General features: G+C 44.5%; 2 protein-coding genes across 2 annotated transcripts; both read left to right on the top strand.

The window, feature by feature from the left end:
• The first annotated feature begins 9,095 nt into the window (after window positions 1-9,095).
• cplx3b (complexin 3b) lies at window positions 9,096-15,380 on the top strand. The gene is made up of 3 exons (XM_062389368.1): window positions 9,096-9,608; window positions 12,586-12,673; window positions 12,847-15,380. The coding sequence occupies exons 1-3, from the start codon at window positions 9,451-9,453 to the stop codon at window positions 13,069-13,071; spliced, it is 471 nt and encodes a 156-aa protein (XP_062245352.1). The 5' UTR covers window positions 9,096-9,450; the 3' UTR covers window positions 13,072-15,380.
• Window positions 15,381-16,850: 1,470 nt separating this feature from the next.
• On the top strand, window positions 16,851-20,265 carry si:ch1073-459b3.2 (growth arrest-specific protein 1). The gene has a single exon (XM_062389356.1). The coding sequence runs from the start codon at window positions 17,461-17,463 to the stop codon at window positions 18,208-18,210; it is 750 nt and encodes a 249-aa protein (XP_062245340.1). The 5' UTR covers window positions 16,851-17,460; the 3' UTR covers window positions 18,211-20,265.
• The last annotated feature ends 531 nt before the right edge of the window (window positions 20,266-20,796 follow it).

The raw sequence follows: 20,796 nt of genomic DNA, 5'->3' as shown, positions 1-20,796 counted from the left end.
GCCCCACCTCCATCCACCCTTCTGCACGTGCACACAGACACACACTGACTCACACTTTCCTCCGCACATGGAGAGCAACACAGCCTCTCACCAAATTACTGTGCATGTGTGTGTGTGTGTTTGTGTTTACAGATATGAGTTATCTAAGGATAACAGGGATTCAGAGGCAGTGATGTGTGGCGGCCGGGATCAGATGAGGTCATCAGCGATGGCGAGCTCAGAGGAGTTTGTCTGCGCTGAGAGGGAGTCAGCTGTGTGTGTTAAGAGTAGAGGGGAAGCTCTCAGTCAGAACATATGTCAGAATGTTTCGATTTTAGCGTCAACTGACCATAGAAATGATTACATTTGTCCAAATTTAGCAACAACTAAAACAAAGTAGATGTTTTTAAATCTGGCAGTTCAAACGAGTGGATATGCACATTTAATCTGTTTTTTTCCCCCTTGCAATTGAAAAAGGTCAAAGTGTTCATGCGTCAGAATATACTGAATTGAAATGCACAATTTGCAAGCTGCTGTCAATAAGCTCACAGAGCACCATTTTGCATGAGTGGAAAAACAAATGAACACCTATTTATAGTGCACGAGGGCACATAAGAGAGCATTACCATTGAGCTGTTACTATATGGCACATATAGGCAACATGCCCCCCCCATCTGAGGGCTCACGTTTGGGGGGGGGGGGGGGGGGGGGTTCAGCTGTTTCTCAGATGGGCTGCGTCCACTGGGACAAACATGCAAACATCAGCGCTCACAAGCTTCCAGTGAGTGGACGGACAGAGAGGCTTCACGTGACTGCAAACAAACTCACACGCACACGCACACGCACACACGCGCGCACACACACACACACACACACACACACACACACACACACACACACACACACACACACACACACACACACACACACACACACACACACACACATACACACACACACACACACTGAATACACATTCGCTGATGTGACAGTTGAGTCATAGCAGAGCTCGGCTTGTTCTTACGTTCAAATAAACACGCTCTCTGTGTGTTTACACTGTGAGCACCAACTCCCACAGTCTGACCTCAGACACCGGCCCCCTGACCCGTCTCTACCCCGGCCTGCTCCCCTAAAGTGGCTCGACACCAGGATTCAAATCAAAAGAGGGCAGGAGAGGGAGCGTCAGTGATTTTCTGTACTGTTTCAGACCGGTATGGCAAAGCTGGGAGCCATTGCTGTCTGCCACGCTGACCCAGCTCCAGCCAAAGTGTCCTCACTGACAATGTGTGTGTGTGAGTGCGTGTGTGTGTGTGTGTGTGTGTGTGTGTGTGTGTGTGTGTATGTGTATGTGTGTGAGTTTGTTAGTTATGGCAGCAGATGAAAACATGAGCTGCCGTTGCTTAAGTAGCTAGTTGCCAGAAGATGTTTTTGAGACTTGTTTGCGTGCATCTGTCACTATTTCTCAGTCTGTCTATCTGTCAGTGTGTGTGTGTGTGTGTGTGTGTGTGTGTGTGTGTGTGTGTGTGTGTGTCTGTGTGTGCGTGTGTTTAAGAGAGAGAAAGAGAGAGACACAAATAAAGCTGTAACTCTCTAACACACAGGAAACAGATGGCGGCTTCTAGCAGACCCCAGGGTCACAACAAGATGGCAAGATGTATGGATAATATGTGGCATGTTGCATCTTGGGAAATATGAAGTAAATATGAAGCATACAGTGTTTGTGGTGTGTAACGAGACCACTGAGAATTGCCTTGCACAATGACAGCGTGTTACGCGACCATGTGAAGGGGTCACGTTCAGGGCAGTGAACATTCATCACTAATCTGATGTACGTTCAGCACCTGTGTTTGTAGAGAAACAGGCAAGAGTCTTGTGGACATAGAAAATCCCAAAGCTCCATGTGATACTCAAAGCAGAGAGTTATTGAAAGCATAAGGAAAAGGAGGACCTTGCTCGTACAACATCACATGCACAATCGACAGTGGATTGTTGAGCCACAAACTTAAGCTAACAAGTTGTTGTGGAAATGACTTCTTGAATTAAAAACAGTCATCCTTTTCGGTCACCACCCCTCCACTGACCTTCACCCCATCTCCACCCAAACCCTTTAGCAGCCATCTCTCTCTCTCTCTCTCTCTCTCTCTCTCTCTCTCTCTCTCTCTCTACATATCCCTGTATCTCTCCTCTTCACTTCCCCAGTCGGATTTATCTCATCCCTCTCTCCTCCGTTCACCCTCGCACTGCCAATTGTTTGCATCTATTCATGAGAGAGAATTTTCCCGTTTTCTCATTCCATTTAAGCTCAGCCAGCACTAACCCATTGTGCTCTGATGCTCCTCTCAGGCAAGAGGTCTAAATCAGGCAGGGGGAGACAGCGAGTGGTGGGGGGATTGGGTAAGAAGGCAGGGTTAGAGGAAGGGAAGAGCAGAGAGGGAGAGTTGTAAAAGATCTAAGAGGGGAAAGAAAAGCTAAATAAGCAGAGATGTTACAGCGCCGACAGGCTCAGCAGCCATATGCTCAAGTGAACTTAAGTTTGTCCCATGACCCCTGCTGCTCTCCATCCTCTGTCTCTCCTGAATGCTAATATCTCTCCCTTTCTCTCTTTTCCACCACTACGCATAATTGTCCTCCTCGAATATCAGTTGTGGATAAAAATCCGCTCTCATGTTTTTTATCACTTGACATCCAGCGCACAGACTGTCTCACAGACCGTCTCACTGTGCGGTGACTTAGCCCACTTTGCAGCATCCTACAAAGCTCCAGTGCTTATGAGGTTTAAAAGCCACCACAGCTACTTGCACTAATACAAGTCGGATGTTTGAATGTAGAAGAGTGGAGCGTCTGTGCACACATGGAGAAAGGAGCTGGTTTAAAGTAGATTTACAGGATGGGAGCCGAAAAGAAAGAACAGTTAATGCACAGGATGTGGATTAAAAAATAACACTGGATTGAGAACAGCGTTATTACAGTTACCAGAGATCACATGTAGAGATGAATCAAAATTATCACAGCTATCAGTACTATCGTGGTTTTGTTAAAATGTGCCGAAAAGTACTGATGCGCACACTGAGGTAATGCCATTAAGTATTAAACAATATTTGTATCGATATGATTCAGGTTTAAATGAAGTAAATCAAATCTGCAGATAAAAACATCACAACCATTGTAAAAAGCCATGCATGTAAAAACATATCAGATGTTGACTGGAGGAGAGTGAAAACAAAATGTCTGAACTTTGGTGACAGTGGATGTTGCTCGCTGTCGCTAGAGCACGAGCAGCTCATGCTGTTAGAGTAACACCCAAATCACCGTGGTGATCCCAGTAGTTAAAGATTGACATGGTACAACTACCTGTCAGGAATATGATCACAGTAAACCATCAACCACTCATCAGCCATGACTGCCACAACACTAATACCAGTTACTGTTAGTAGTGTTTTGAAATTAACATATATATATATATATATATATATATGTATATATATACTTTGATTAATAATTGTAGAAAAATGAAGTGCACAATATGGGAGGGTCCGGGAACATCTGGCATCTGGACATATTGATGCAGCCTGTGAGATAACTGAATCAATGCAAAAACCGACTCAGGCACACAAATAAGTTGAGCTTTCTCTGTTTTGCTGCCATCAGGGACAACACTTGACTCTCGTCCTTCAGCAGTTCACACATTCAGTTTATTTCAGTGATGATTTGTCTTTTCGAGCTGTGCGTTACCGTCCCAGCCTGATTGCCATTTTTGAGGCGGACAGGTCTGTTTCAGCCAACTCTCTGAACATTTCAGTTTCATATTTCTCACTTTAGATCGGCTGTGAATGCTGTCGCTGAATGTGTCTCTTAGCAGCTTCTCTTCACACGTACAACAACGCCAATGTGTTGTTTGAATCCCAGTCTGGATCCCTGTTTACTGTCCCCACATTGTCCTGTGAATGTATTTTTTTCAGAGCAGCCATCCATCCAAAGTTTCACAGAGGGGCTGTGAAACTACGGATGGATGGATAATGGGTTTGTATGGAAGAAGGATGGATGGATGGATGGGTCGATGGATGGATAATGAGGAAAAGGAAAAGCTCTCATAGTCTCACATCATTTAATTTCATATTGGTGCCTTTCTAAATGACACCAGGTTTCTGAGGAAAAAATGATCATCCACAGAAACAAGTCGATAATTCTCATACAAGTTTACTGAAATGAGCTGAAAGAGAATCAGAAAAAGTGAATTATTTTATTGTATTTTTATTGGTTTATGTGCTAAACCAAATAAAACTGAAAAAATGATATTTCGCAGCAACCCTTCATTCCCAGAAACGTCATCCCAATTACTGTGGATAATCCACAGACTTTGCTGTCAACAGTTTTCATGTGAACCATTTTCTGCTGAAGAAATAGTTGCTCTGAAAATGGTCTGCAGTGAGGGCTGTGGATTATCCAGCCTCGTGGAGACATTGATTTTAAAAAGACGTGATGGTTCTTTCACATGTACTTATTCAGTTGGCTTCTCTGTAATCTGGGTGAGCATGAAGTTCAAAAGTTTAAAGGTCCCACATTGAACAATGTGTGATTTCCACATCTAATCTGATTATAAAATACATCTAGGTGCTAAATACAGAGCACATATTCAGAAACTGCTTTAAAAAAGAGCTGTAACTGAAGTCGTTTTAACACATGAACTCTGGAAATGTCCAAATGGTTGTCTTCAACATATGAAGAATGCACCGGGAGACGGTCCGGTCAGATGCTGTTCCCAGTGACTGGAAAACCTCCTGAACATTCAGTTGAGGGGTTAGTGTCACCAGAGCCTTGCAGGAGCCAGGACATAACATATAAATTCCCTAATGTTGTTTTCTTTGCAAGTTGAAATCTCATTAGTGTCTTCTCGTTGTGTGGCACTACTTTTTCATTTTGAGATATTAGTATTCTTCCAGTTTCACGTCCAGCGCGTATTAGAAATGTCAACCACACGCCCACTCGCTCTCGCTCACTCTGACATATCACCAGTGGGCTGCAAGGACGAGTTTTTTTTTATTTGATCTCTGTCTCTCATTGTCTCTTATTTGTGTCTCGTTCTGCCTCTTAAATGATCTCCTCAGCTTCCAATCTTTTTATCATTATTCTTCTGCTGATTGGTGGATCGCATTCATTTAGCTGTTTAGATCTTTCTGTTTTACCCATCACAGTGAGTTACATGGTGTGAAGACCAGCTGCCATTACCACAGTGTGTGTGTGGTATGAAATCTTGCTTACTCAAGGGATGAAATCCAATCGCCTGGAGTCACGACTTTGAAAAAATGGTTAAGCTGCTTGACGGCTTTGTCTCCGTAGCTGCCGCCCAGGCAAAGCATATTTCTGATCATTTCCCTACATACCAGCACCTTTCATGCACTTGCATTAATTTCACCGTCAGTCTCACGACACTACTTCCAATCAATCGCATTCAAAACTCAACATGTTCGGGCCAGGAAACCATTCCTTTTCCTTCTGGTAACCCGCTCACTATATTCCACTCTGTCCCAGCTGACTGATTGTTCACCTCCATGATGTCCACAATGGTGATGATGTGGGTTTCTGTGACATCTGTGATAACACACACTCCCCTGGCTGTCCTCCGTGCACACTGGCACTGTGCTGGTCTGTCTGGAAAAGCTGGTGGCAGGGGCAGTGGGCTCTGCCACTATTGCATTGGACCTGGACCCTCTACCACCACATCTCGAAAGGGGGGAACCAAACTGGAACCAAACCCAAAGGTCTGGTTCTCCAATGCTCCACATCAAATCCCACCGGGGCATTTTAGCACAGAAAGCTGAGGCACACCTCACTGTCCTGCCAAATTAGCTCGTTGACTCAGGGGTTTTCCATCCCCGCCGATCAGAGCAGATTAAAACCCTTCTTCTGCAGATTCACCAGTAAATGCCAATTGAATCCATTCCCATTGCAGACAAAAGTCAGTTATTAGCATGTGTTAGTGGGTTTTTTTCTGTTTTTTTCAGCCACATCATCAGGCTACACTGCTTTACCTGTGGTCAGCTTGGGCAGGTGTCGCTCAGATAACTGACCTTTTCTTACTTAAACTCCAGTGAGAGATGTGGGAGAGAAGATGTGAAACAACATCATCTCAAAAGCACACTTATATCTTCTTGTGGAAAACCAGACGAGAAATTGGTTAAATATATATGACCTTTAAATCCTCTATTTTTTTCCCTTTAGATCAGGGCGGTAATATTCAGGTCACAGGGAAGCAACTGATGTTAGCTGGGGGGACAGTTGCCATTCTGATAAGTGGTGTAGTTCAACACCTCCTGGACAGCCTGCAGGGCATCAAACCACCTCTGCTGGGGCGACACGCTTGCCACCATATGGTGCCATTCCGCAGTGACCCCAGCTGTCTGTCTGATCCGTGGTCAGGACCTGACTACGGTAGAAATTTACCTCAGCGAATCAGCAGAATCTCCAAAGGGCCTCCAATGCTTTCATGATGCAGAGGAAGAAGTTTCATCCTCGAGTGCACAGAGCACTTTTCACTTCTAATGAGATTAGCGTGATATTTTGTCATCTCATGAGGGGGTCGTCACACACACACACACACACACACACACATGCTGCTTTCCTTAAAACAGGCATCCCAGTGACTTGCTAATAGCGTCATCTCCGCCCGTGTGAATTTAAAAAAAACTCCCACAGTGTGGATATTGTGTGCTGCTGGGCACATTGGTTTGATGAGTCTAATCCCTTGTCTGAAGAAACAAAAAGTGTGAAGTGTAAAGTGCTGAGGATCAGTGTGAGTGATGGCGTACAGCAGCCCATCTCTCCCAATCCCACACAGGCTCCTAATCCGAGAAGATCAAGTGAAGCCAGGCTGGAAATGTGACTGGGCGGGAGCCAGTTTGATGCTTTTGGTTATGTTGACTCACAACGTGATCACTCCTGACGCACGAAAAACTCAACACGTCATGCCTGTCTAACCTTTTGTAGCCTTTTTCCACAGAAATTTATCTCACTGAAATATGAAATTGACTATATCAAATGCACAATCTGGATTTTTATGTTTTTCCTTCATCTGAATTATTTTCCCACATTCTCCCATTAGATATTTGAATTGAAGCAGTTAAAACCTTTAATATTTCTGAGGAGTAAACACAGATGTTTGTGCATGGGGGCAGAATAACGTGCCAGGTTCATGTAAAGCCATGCATGACCTTTTCCATAAAGATCTGGGTGAATACTTTGCATGCTGATATGTTGCTATACATGCTCAACGAGACCTCAACTGTTAATTTTCACACTCCAATGCAGCATCATTCAAAACCGAATGGCAGTGCAATTAACTGAGCAGATGCACAGAGCATTTACATTAGGCTATTTTTAGACCAGGTGTGAATTGTTTTTGCTTTTAATCTTTTCAGTGCCACATGTTTTTATTTAATAAATACAACTGATTGCATTCACTCTAATGTTACACTTTTTCAAAGACTCAAAAATATATCATAATGTGGAATAATTTTACTGTTACATATTGTTTAATTAGACAAAGCAATTACAGGGCAGTTGAAATTAGTCTTATTTCCAAGAGTGAATTTGTTTGTAAGAACAAAAATTCAAAATACAATTCATATATCCATCATCAATACCACTTATCACTTGTGGGTCAAAGGGAGCTTGAGCCAATTCCAGCTCAGATGGGGGCCCCTTCTTTTTTTGAAGGTTGATTCTTCTGTTCTGTGAGACATGTTTGACAAGTTGTCAAAGATGTCACTACATGCAGTTTGTAATTTTCTATATTGAAATGTATGGATTTTGCTATAAATGATGTGTGTGATATACATCATGTTGGATTTCATCCCTCCTGCTGTGTAGCTCTTAAAGCAATTTTAGTCAAGTCTCAGTGGGAACTCATGAAAAAGTGAGTGAAACCTCTGCTGGGAACAAATCCCATAGGTTTGAACATCGAAAAGCAAAAAAGGTGAGAAACTGATGTTGAAACATGCTGGTTGGGCAAATTCTTTCTTTATCATTCAATTTCACAGAGATTACAGTTTTGATCTTATTCACCGTGTTACGTCTCCATCTATTTACCGCTGGCAGCTTTGAAGTGGGAAGGGGGCTTCAACGTGCGGCAGGTATAGGCTAACAAGGCCTCGCTAAGCCTGCGACAAAGAAGACACAGAGATGTGTAGTGTCACTCCCGATCCACAGGGACTGGGGAAAAGTAGGCCAAGCTCGGTGTCAGACTGCTGTGAGGATCAGGACGCTGCAGTTGTTGTTGACTTGTGATCAAAGTTCCTTTTCCCACTTTGGATGTCAAGAATCTCATAGAGAGAAAGAGCGAGAGAGAGATTTTAAATATTCTACACACACATATTTTCTGGCAGTGAGGCTTTTCAGATGAACACTGCGTCACCCAATGTCACCCAGTACTACCCGGTATTTTAATTAACCATCTTTCCTGCTGATTAAAGTTGAACTCTTCACCTCACCTTCCTCATTAGAAGACACAGCAACACGGTAACATGAGAGGACGGAGCACAGAAGAATCCTCTTGGAGACCAAGTAAGCAGACACATGAGTCACTGTAGGAGTATTAAAGTGATGCAACTGGAGACAGCATTTCTAATTTTAGGATGTCAGCTCCGGTCCCTGAAAGGGGCAATGGATATTTACAAGGGCATTGAGTACGACTGAAGCATGGATATTTTCAGTTTTAGAGATGCTTCATCATCTCAGTCTCCTCTCATCTTCTGGAAATGAGCTTGTACATGTACATGAAATGAACTCCTATGGAGAAGACACATCATTTCCGACTGACTAGGCTAATGAATGTATTCATGCCCTGAGTTCATCGACAGCCATTTGACTCATTTGCAATTGGAAGGCTCTTTTGTGAGTTGACAAACTGCTAGGCCCCAGCGCGCACACAACTCTGGAAGAGACAGAGGCACCGAAACAGCCAGGGGACGCTGAGGCTCGTCACGTGTTGTTTGTCCCCCCCAGAGTCCTGTCTGACTCCATCCCGAGTTATAATCAGACGGCGAATCACGGGATCCCGTGCGAGCCCGCGGATGCCGACGCGCGCCTTGCGAGCGCACACCCAGTCCGGCGGTGCCTGGGATTGGGTGGAGGGGGTGGTGGCTGCAGCGGACGCAGGGTCGGGATTGGTGGAGTTCACCGCCAAACTTGTTGACTCATAACCGCGCAGCTCTCCATCCTTCACGGCGCGGAGCTGTCCGGGGTCCAGTGGTGCTGAAACCCTCACCTCCCGTCGCAACATAGGAATTATCTCCTCTTTTGTTTTTCTTCTTCCGCGCGGTGTCACTGCACTCAACGAGCTCGTTAAAAGTTATATGTTTTCTCTGTGCGACACGTCCAGACGACTCGCTTAAGCGTCACCGCTCTCGCCAACAACGCACCAAGCCCTCAACTTCTTCTTAGCCGCTCACAGAGAGCAGTCACTGAGGCGCAGCCATGTCTTTCATGGTGAAACACATGGTGGGGGGGCAGCTGAAGAACCTGACGGGCGGACTGACGGAGGAGAAACCCGAGGCTGAGAAGACAGATGCCGCCGCGCAGGGGATGACCCAGGAGGAATTTGAACAATATCAGCAACAGTTAGAGGAGGAAAAGTAAGGCGATGATTGAAGCTTGTGATTGTGAAGTTTTAATGGACATCTAGAGTGTGTGTGTGTGTGTGTGTGTGTGTGTGTGAAGCGGTGGACGCTCGGCATCATATTTAAACTGTGTGTTTTCGTTGGTAAATAGCTGAGCGCTCCCAGTGCGCCGTGCGCTTCTCTTTACGCATCAATGCAATAACGCGGGCGCTCCACACACAGCTGCTCCTCTCGCCCAGGGAGCTCGCTTCCTCTTTGCTCCGGCAAATTATTGAGAGTCGTTTTTAATTTGGGATTCCTGGAATCATTCTTCCATGTAAATGTCCACAGGGGTTGGAGCCTGGGGACAAATACATCCCCATTGCTGTGCATGCGTCAAAATTATTAAGCAGATTTTGTGTGAAAAAAATTTGGATAGAGAAGGATGGCAAAAAAAACAACACGAACTGATTACTGGCTTTACTTTCTTAACTGGCTTTCATCTTTCGCTCAAAAGTGTCTTTTGAGGTGATGCAATCAATTTATAGGCTATTATATGAACAAATGGCTAAAAATAGATTGGCATTGCCTCTATTATATCTAAATTGCATTCATATATTCACAGCTGTGAGCCTTTCAATTCTTTATTCTTGAAGTCATTTAACTCTTTCCTCTCTATACGACGTATAAAAGTGGAATATTTCAACATAAATTTAGATTTTATGTATTTGTTATGGTGTTTATCCCCTGAGCCTAAACTGGAGGTTAATTTAACACAACAACAAGGTAATTTGGCAAAGACTTCACCCAGCAGACATAACTCACTATTGATTAGTGTGACGCTTCCCTTACAGCAGGACTCCACATCCCATATCAGATGTTCTCCATCCTAAGATAGCACTGATAAATTATGTGAAAAACAGAATCTCCCAGTTTTGAAGAAAAAAACAGTAGATTCAGATTATAGTGTCTAATCGTACCATCTGTCCAACCGTTACCTTTAGAAATGTTGTATTTTGGGACATGTTGTCTTTTCATATTGTCTGGTGTAAAATGTGTTTTCAGAAATGTATTTTCTGAAATGTCATGTTTGGACCCTTGGGGCCACCGTAGGTTTCAGTTTAGTATTTTACAGCTTTTTTCAATTTAGTGTTGATGATGACCCAGGTTGCAATAGGCCTTGTTTTGCTTATGTTACGATTGAAGTCATCAAAAAACTATTTAAATTTAGAAGGTCTGAATTGTATCTTAAGTCGCAACATGTTTGTGTGTAACGAGTATATGTTTGATATGATTTCATGAGATAGGAACCAATTTAATCGATATATGCCCTTGAGCTAATAAACCCAACCTAGGTTTATTAAATGGTAAATGGATGTCTATTTATAATCCCCCTTTCCTAGTCTTATTGATCACTCAAAGCTCTTTACATGACAAGTCCCATTCACTAGGTGGCTAAAGCCAATCTCCCTGCACCATGTGCACTTTAAGAATGAGTGGGAAGTGAAGTCCTAACTCCAGCAGCATTAACACTGACTGAGCTCGGCCCATTGAGCTCCACGGGAGGCTTGGCAAGATGCTTAACGCTCTGGTGTTGTAATGTGACCTTCGGTGGAAGTGAATTATTAGTCAGAGGTGCTAAACATGAGCATAGATCACCGAGACGACCATACTGCTCAGATTAAAGCAGAATAAGGTTTGGGGGGTTGAGTTGTGGGGGGTGGTGTACTGCTCACACTGGCATGTCACATGTAGAAAATACATTTTATCACCCTCAGCACTCGGGCAACAGTGACAACCCAGGTCATCTGATGCCCTTGAGAGGGGAAGACACAGAGCTCAGCTCATTGGCTGCATCAGTGAGCGCTGTACGGGGGCTGTGTGACGTTCTTTGGTGCTCGGCCCGCTCAGTTTAATACAAAGTGAGCTCAGGCTCACACGGACGGCACCATGAATACTGCATCCTCACATAATTTGACCTTGCCCTGACACATTGGGTACAAGCACTTCAGACCAGGCCTGTGTTCCCAGCTGCTGATCTGATCCTTGCAGACGTACAGTGTATCCTCGAGCTGCCACCGTAGGTCTGCCTTGAAGATCAGCATCCAGGGTGTGTGAGATTAAAACTGTGGCCTTTTGACATCATACCACATGTTTGGCCTCGGGCCATTGAAGCAAGTTTAAACATCGTTATGTCATGTTGTTGACTCTGATTTCAGCAAATTTAACAATTCATGAGGAACAGTTACGAACCGCACTGAAGCAATAAATATTCCAGTGATGTTGACGGTAGAGATTACTTCCGGCAGCCTGCCCTCTGCTGGAGGCATCACATACTGTAGGCTGGTGTCTTCACACAAGTGACTTTTATGAGACAAATTACAGCACACAAATTTCCAAAAATTGACTTACGGGTTTACTCACTTAGCTCACACTGCCCATGTTGGAGAGATACTTCCTCCGCTATTTTGAGGACTTCCAGGATTAAAGGATGAAAAACACAGTGACGTTTAATATTAGCTCTGCACAAAGGGAGTTGAGTCCAGGATTTGTGTGGAATGGGGCAGCTGTATAAGCGGCAGTGAGTCAGCAGTTAGTTGGTCACCTCCGGCAGTCCACATCCCAAAAGGATTGAAATCCCTCAGAGGAGTGTTGGACTGACAGAGTGCTGCATCTGGGGCTCCTGAACATGAGCAGATCATCTCTCTCTGCTTTTTGACCCCATGGCATCACTGCTGCTCCACCTTCTGCTGGAGCTGAGTCAGGATGAGAACAAATGGCAATGCTCTGCTTCAAGGGCCTCCAGGGTCCCGACCAAGGCCTTATGATGCCCTTAAAAAGGAGATGCCACTGCACATGAGCAATGCAATTAGGGAAACTGATTTTGGTAATGTGTGGTGCTCGGAGTTAGGACCGTTACATCAAAGCTTAGCGTAGGTGCAAGGTGATGCAAGTCATACGGTTGATTGGAAACTGAGATGATCTAAATGAATTGTATTCTCCTTTCTTGCAGACAGGAACGAGAAGCAAACTTTGCCCAGAAGAAAGCTGAGAGAGCTACAGTTAGAACTCATTTCCGGGAGAAGTACCGGTTACCAAAGGTAAACTTATTCAGCTATTCTATTGTAAAGAAATGTTAAGTCACTAAGAAAATTAAAAAAAATAAACAGAATAACTGCATGTATAAAGGAGGAATTGTAGTCCTTTGTTTCAGTATTGACATACATGTATACATATGTCTTCTGTGTGTCTACAAACTTGTGGACCACCTCAGAACGAGTTGGATGAGACCCAGATCCAGCAGGCGGGGGATGACGTGGAGCTGCCCACGGAGCTGGCCAAGATGATCGCTGAAGACAACCAGGAGGAATCGCACAAGCAGTCCGTGCTGGGCCAGCTTTCCAACATCCAGAACGTGGACATGGACCAGCTGAAAGACAAAGCCCAGGCCACGCTGGAGGACCTGAAAAAGCAGACGGAGAATTGCAGCCTCATGTGATCCTGCAAAACTCCCAGAAGATTAGAGTTTGACTTGTACAAATATTTTTCAGAGGCAGAGCTGCTCTAGAGATAGAAATATTCTTGTTGCTTCAGTGGAATGTCAGTTGGCAGAGCCACATAATAACAGTTTTTCTAGCTGTACAAAGTTGGACAGACGCCCCCGCGGAAAAGAAAGGAAAAGCTGATATTTTGAAATCTTGGGCTCATATTACAAACTGGGCAGAAAGTAGTTTATAGCTACAGTGTCATCTAGGGAATTTTCTAGGGACTGTGGTTCTTGAGCTCCTCCTATTGATTTATCACATGAGACTATTTCTGCATTTAGAACAACTCCTCCTCTGAGAAAACGTTATCTTGTGTATCAAATCCTTTCGTTCCCAAACCTCCCTCGGTGTCTGTACCTCACGTGACCGGTGATAACACGATACCATCCTGCAGCGGAGTGCTCAGGTATTTGTCAGGGTTTTGTTGCTTCCGAACACACAGCACAGCGGCCGATTTCCCTCATGCATTAACAACAAGAGGGAGACGGCGCTCATCAGTAAAATAACCCACAAGACTGACTCTGGCTTGTGTCAGGAAGTCATACATGTGTGTTTAGTTGGATGTAGGAAATTTGGTGATTCATTTCAGAGTGAGTAAAACTAAAGAGCCATTAGTGGGGTTGTTTACATTCCACGTACAAAAGCACAAAATCTTAAAACAGGCAATATTCATTTCAGAGCAACAATTCAGGCAGATCTTTGTTGTAAGTAGCTTACTAATGTCGGCGCCCTGGTGCCCAGACTAAAGCTCCCTGTGGGCTGCGTTAATCTTACTTTCAATATTTTGCTGAACATATCATTTTACAGGCGTTTAAAGCCTTTTCCGTTCTTCGGTGTGCCTCTGACGTCCGTACAAGGTTGGCGTCGTCACAGCTTCAAGATCTGTAAGCTACTTTTTACAAAAACAGGCCTTATTGTTTGCTCCTCTAGGGAATTTCAGTCTTTTTTAAGTTGAATAAAAGGCCAACAATATATAGTCAGGCACATATGATGTTGTAGGTTTGCTGCTGTAATTAAATACAGCAAAATGTGTATTATGACTGCGTTCCTGAATTTAACCTGGCAGCAATATCAACTACATAATGAGTAAACCAGTTTTGTGCTGCATCCAGTAAAAAAAAAGAAAAGAAACGATGGCTGCTCAGATGAGAGAAATGTAAATGCTTGTAGTTGTATGCCAAAGGATATGGCGTAAATATGTCAAATTGTGTAACCGAAGTGTGTGTTTATGTGTATAAATCCACATACAAACATTTATGTTGTAAAAGATGTAAATGTATCTCCTGTTTGCCTATAATGTCAACAGCGGGTCATCATCCACTGCTCTCGCATCGACTCGCTGGGTCTCGTAGTGTTGTAGATCGCCTCGTGTGACCTTTGACCCTGTCCTCCATCTCACCGACCCTGTGTGTCCTCGGTGGCTTCCGTTGTCGTGGTGGTGGACTTTGTGATGTTTAGACGATGTGATATGTCGAGTGCTGTCTTTTTAAAAAAACCAACCTGGTCCCGTGTGCTGAGGGTGCTGGTGGTCGTGTTACACATGCAGCACAGTCCGGGAGGTGTTCTGTCTGAGCTGCTTTCCCTGCCGACCGCGGGGCGTGACGGCGTGGGCGACTGAAGAGGGGGTGTCGTTGGTGTCGTGTTACGTTCATATACATTTTTGCCAGTGTTTGAGTTTACGTAGCAGTGGTGTAGAGGGTGATGTCAGCTGCCCCCTAATTTTTTTTACATATTTTATTTTAAAGGAAATGTGATCAGATCTTGCCTGTTTCTTTTAAATTTGTTGGCCATTTCCTTTCTGTAGATGCCACACAACTACTGAACGAAACACGTGGCAACCTGATTACGACATTTTCAGAACAGTGGTTAGCGCCCTGTGATACTTCAACAGTATATTCATGACATTTCAATAATATGAAGCAGAGGAAAAGTTGCAATAAGTCCTTTTATGATAAACTATCATGTTTCATGATAAGATAAAATTAGTGGGTGGAGCAGAAGCCATAAAGCAAGCTGTTTGCTTTGTATGAGTGTGTATAACTTGAAATAGGAATTCAGAAACTCAATAATACTACTACTAATAAAAGTGATATGTAAATGTACGTTTGTGCTGTCATACTGAGCAGTTGATCTGTTTTTCTTTCAGGAAATGGCTGCAACGACACACAGCCTCTCCTCATTCTTTGCTTATCGCTGTCATTCTCTCTCTGAAAGGATTTCAGTGAAGTTTTAAATGCAATAAACAGATTTCTAGTATAATGTACTTCCTCTGTGTTGTGTGGTTTTTACAAGGAGCAGCCTCAGATTGTGTTCACTCACGTATCAGTGTTGTTACATCTGCAGAGGCTTGAACACCAGGTGGAGACAAAAACACAGTCAGGACAGTTATCCAAGAGAGAGGCTGTAGAGTGATGTATCAAGAAGCTGACTGATATGACTGTCACCCTCAAAGATTGGATGCTGTTGTCAATAAGTATTTGTAAAAGATGTAAATAATATATATATATATATTGTCATATGGAGGAAACACTTTAATTCTGTGAGAACAGAGACAGACTAAGTAAAATAGTCAATATGCATAGCATGTGCCCAAAGCCTTCATAAAGTGAAATGATTATACATGCTTACATGTATGTAAGTGGAGATGATGGGTGTAATATCGAATACACCCAAATGTGTCTTTTATTTTGTTAATATACTGCACACACACCCAAGCCTTTTGGCCAACTCCATCAACGCCCTGTATTCTAAAACACAGTAAGAACGCAGCTGTCTTACCTATTGCATTCATGAATAGACTCCAGGTTTGGGCATACATGTGGTTGTGTGCAGATAAACTGGCACAGCCTTGGTGTTTGGGGGGTGGAGGGGGTTACTTTGCAAAAAGAAAAAAATCAAGTTAGTTACCATTTCAATGGAAGGGAAGCCTGAGCTATTGGTAGTCTTCAAGTGTTGTGTGAAAGGGGATGGCTGTAAAATATATTGATGCTGAGACCCCTCTCCATTCATAGGCCGCAGTGCGTGAACAATCTCCAGCCTGGAGAGACACACTGGGCCGTTGCATGGACAAGCTGACACAATTGGGGTGAAACGGGCCAGAAAATACTATTCTCTCCCATTCTCCTCCATCAATCGAGGCTTTAAAAACGGTGCAGAGGGAGAGAGAGGGGCAGAGAGTGACAATTAGCGAGGGTCTTGGAGAGAGAACCCCTCCACGATGGCAGTAATCCCCCCCCCCCCCCCCCCCCCACACACACACACTCTCTGTGTCTTTGCTCAGTTTATGGCTAAAAAGAAACAGATTTGTTTTTCGCGCTGAAAATTTGAGCCGTGAAGTTGCAGATGTGAGCTCCTTGCAGAGGAATGCAAGCCCCCTCCTCTTCTTTTCGTACTTGTGTTTTGCTCCAACAGAACAGAGAAGTGGGGGGGGGGGGGGGGGGGACCACACAGATGCACGATGCGAGGCAAATGATCAACATGTTCATCCAGCCCAACTGGACCAACTTGTCGTCCCGTCCCTCGTGCACCCGTGAGGATTTGTGCGTAAAGCTGCAGCTAGCCCGGAGATGGGTCCCACGAGTGACTCTTCAATGACGACCAATCCGGTGGCCAGGATTGTAAATGAGGGAGAGAGAGAGAGACGGGGGAGGGAGGGAGAGAAAGGGGGAAGGAAAACTTTTCTTTCTCTCGACAGAAGGAGGGGTGTTGTGCGGGGGGAAATGCTCGGCGGACCGTGAAGCGTAACCAGCAAAGGAGGGGGACAAAGACGGACATAGCGGGACGAAATGCGACAGATAGAAACCTAAAAAAAAACCACAACAAGAAAACATCGGGATGCGCGGATGGATTGTTTATACAAGTGGCAGATCTGCACGGGACGAGGATCCGAACGTTAACAATGGCAGGAGAGAGGAGTTCAAGTGTGCAAAGTTGTGGACAACTGCGATGGTCGGACTGCGCGTAAACTTCGGATATCGCTGCTGTGACGCGTCGCGGTGTCCTGCCTCGTATCTGCAGCGGACTGGAGATAACGTTTCCTTCTTGTCGACAGGACATGCCCGGAGTCACTGCGGCTGCTGAGCTGTTTCTCTCTTTTGCAGCCACGCGTGGTTTCCCTGAGTCAGATCCTGACGCCACCAGGAGCACGCGAAACACGACCAATGCACAAGTTTGTGGATCACATGGTCGAGTGTGTTTTGCGCTTTTAACAAACTGATTACAAAAGAAACTCATGGAATACTTGTGTGAACTTTATTCTGAGATATCCACCGTGTGAATTGCCCCTTTCCCCTAATGTGCTGGTGGAGAAAGTGCACGTCGCCGAACTAGAACTCCATCCAAGCATGAAATGTTGGTGGAGCGCCCTGGCACTTCTCCCATGGGTGCTGGTGGCCATAGACGCTCAGTTTATCTGCTGGCAGGCGCTGCTGCGGTGCCACGACGAACCCGAGTGTGATCTCGCGTACGGCCAGTACCTAGCGGCTTGTGAGGGGAACATCAGGGGGACGCGGAGACAGTGTCCCAGCCACTGCATCAACGCGCTGATCAGGCTCAATCACACCCGAAGCGGGCCGGACCTGGAGACCTGCGACTGCGCTAAGGACCAGGAGTGTCTGAGCGCCAAGCGAACCATAGAGCCGTGCCTGCCCCGCAGGTACCCGAGCGACGCCGGCGGGATCGGGTGCATGGAGGCCCGGCAGCGCTGCGAGGAGGACAGCAACTGCCACACCTCCCTCGCGGCCTACTTGTCATACTGCGGCCAGCTGTTCAACGGCAGGAAGTGCTCCTCCAAGTGTAAAGCCACCATTCAGCAGATGCTGTTCATCCCAAATGGCATGCTGCTCAACCGCTGTGTTTGCGATGGGGTCGAGCGGCCTTTCTGTGAAGTGGTCAAGGAGAACATGAGCAAACTGTGCTCCATAGGAGACCACAATGTTAATTCAGACCAGCCTGATGTGGATGACATGTACGAGGATGAGGACTATGACCCTAAAGCTGACAGAGAGGAGGTGTATACGGACCACTCCTCGGCCCAGAGGTTATCCAGCTGCATGGTGCTCCTGTTCCTTCCTCTAGCACGGATTATTTACTGAGATGGTGGGTTCTCCAAACACTTGTTGGGTTTATGAATGACTGATCTACGACATTCATTGTGTTGCCAACACAGAACCTGAACCTGGGTCTGCTGGATAAGGAACTTGGCCCACAGCAGGACTCCCGGACATCCCAGTTTAGTTGCAGGGAGCACAAAGATCACAGTAGTGATTTGTGTAGGCCTTCCACAATGTTACAATTTACAATTTACATAGCAATTCTCCTTGATGCACATCTCCCTCAGGAATACGGCTCTTTTGATTGGTGATTCTCGTGTTGCCACGGATGGCCTTGTAGTTCTCTGAGTGAACTGCTCATTTGCTAAGTAGAAGAAGCCTGTTGTCAAAAATGAAGTACATACATCCAGGAGATAATGAGAGGAAATGAACCAAACCCAGACTTCCTTTTTTGCGGGGCCATTCCCCTTTTGTATGTCTTTAAAAAAAGCTCCTGTTTGTTTGGTCTGGTTTCAATGCCACTTGGAGTGTGTGGCTTTATTAAGACCTTGGGCAAACATTGGACCCTTACAGTCTCTGTTTGCTCTGCTCTCAATTCCAGGGGCCACATGCATTGTTGCAGCAAAAGCACACTTCAAATATTTGTGGGGAATGGTCTGAGGACAGGCAAGGGTGTGGGATCAACTCCTTAAATTAACTGAAGTGCCTCTGTCGCACGCTGTCTGGGCCCCCTCCCCTGTTTGAGATTGTTTTATTGAACTTTTCCTGCGACCCTCCCTCTCCTCACCCTCCTCTCTGCTGCCTGCCCCCTTTCACGCCGTTAAAAGACCCCTGTCTTTATTACTGCTCTGACACTGACGCTATAGGGAAACCTGTCGGCTGCTGGTGTCAACGTGTGAAAACATCATGCGTGAAGTTTGTTCACTCTGCTCATATTCGTGTGTGAATACAGCTCTAAATGAATGTGAGTTTCCAGCGTTGCAATGAGTTTTCATAAACTACGTGAACAAAGAAAAGTAATTTTATACACATTAAAGATTATTATTAAGGTCATGATAGAATCTCGTGCAATCAATGAATGTGCTTTTTTGTGCACAAATACAAATGAAGGTCAGAAGGATTGAAATGTTATTGAGTACAGTTTAGAAATTCCTCAAACTCTACGAAGGCTTTTATTTTGAGATTTAACTGTTGCTGACATTCACTTGTGGAGATGTTCTGTGTGTCGAACAGGCCTAATGTTACCTGGTCCAAGTACAGGGATTCAAACCAGCAGCCTTTCAGTCTCATATCTTTCTTCTACTGTTCCATGTGAAGCTTTTTAGCAAAATGGGAAAGTAAGCAGTGTTATTTGTTAGTTTTCATCACATCTGTAACAAAGCTGCCCTGTTGTGTCTCTGCCTATGGAACAAAACTAATATTTTTCTGGTTTTGGTTTTAATTCTTGAACAGTGATACATGTTAAATTATGAAGCTAGACTATAAGGAATGTTTATATACTTCACAGTTATATGCAGTAAAATGAAGCCTGTGCATGGCCACTGTTACAGCAAAATGCATTAAATGCACAATAAACACACAATTGTAATGTAGCTCAGATTTTGTCCACAATGCCTGACATGATTTAGAGTTTCAAATTGTTCAACTCATCTTGTGGGGACATAGCAGTAACCATCTCAGAGCAGTGTCTCTCTAGTGGGAGGGTACGTTTTATAATAAAATGTTTATGAGCTAAAGTTGTGTGATGGTTTGATTTGAGCTCAGAGAAATAATGAAAGGAAGAAATGTGAACAAGAATGTGTCAATAAGAAGCTTAAGATTTGAGCTCGATTTTTGTTGATCATACGTCTTTAATTCTGAAGAACTTGTGAAACTATGAATATGTCTCATGATTTGATGAAGGAGCTCAGTACATGCTTCAGTGGTACATGGAAAGTAGATTATTATGGTTATATCGTGTATATCGGACTGTACCTGCCCGTAACAACATACAGCTTTTTCATTTATTGGCGTTCTGAATCGAGTACCATTTCTTTACATGAATTGTATATCATAAACCAGGATGTCACTCAGTTGAGTGAGAAATAAATGAACATGTTGCAAAAACGCACTGCTAAAGAAATATCAAAAGAAAAATCTTTGATCCGCCCCCTGATCCAGATCCACACCAGAATGTAACGGGTTCTTCCTGGGGTCATGACCCTGTCCTCCACAAAACATCACGGAAATAGGTTTACTAGTTTTTGTAGAATCCTACTAACAAAGAAACGCAGATGAAAATCCCAACCTCCTTGGAAGAGGTAAATATTTAGTTGACGTCATTTTACGACTGCTGACTGAAATCCAAACTAGAGAGAAGATTGTTTAAAAAAGTCTCCATAGTGAGCTCTGCATGAGACCAAGTCTCACTCTAATATCCAGCGGATTAGGTCAGTGGAACTAAAACCTAGTGAGGAATTTTAAGTGCGAGTGGGGAGCCAGGTACAGGCAGCTGTGGAAACATCTCAATTCATCCAACTGAGCTGGTATCAGGAGGAGTTTCCTGTAATCAGAGGACTCAACTTCACCTTCTGTGTGTTCACAAACTTTGCTAATGATCAGAAGCCATTTGGGACTTGTTCCACACCT

This window comes from Platichthys flesus, chromosome 1 (assembly GCF_949316205.1).
Source record: "Platichthys flesus chromosome 1, fPlaFle2.1, whole genome shotgun sequence".
Taxonomy (NCBI): Eukaryota; Metazoa; Chordata; class Actinopteri; order Pleuronectiformes; family Pleuronectidae; genus Platichthys; species Platichthys flesus.
The sequence above is the reverse complement of the archived record's forward strand: the minus strand, read 5'-3'. Positions and strand labels throughout refer to the sequence as shown.

Excerpts from the sequence above, each read along its gene's own strand:
- si:ch1073-459b3.2 (XM_062389356.1), top strand. The coding sequence starts at position 17,461 with ATGAAATGTTGGTGGAGCGCCCTGGCACTTCTCCCATGGGTGCTGGTG.
- cplx3b (XM_062389368.1), top strand. The coding sequence starts at position 9,451 with ATGTCTTTCATGGTGAAACACATGGTGGGGGGGCAGCTGAAGAACCTG. Across the intron at positions 9,609-12,585 it reads CAACAGTTAGAGGAGGAAAA|ACAGGAACGAGAAGCAAACT; the intron begins GTAAGGCGATGA and ends CCTTTCTTGCAG. Across the intron at positions 12,674-12,846 it reads AGAAGTACCGGTTACCAAAG|AACGAGTTGGATGAGACCCA; the intron begins GTAAACTTATTC and ends GGACCACCTCAG.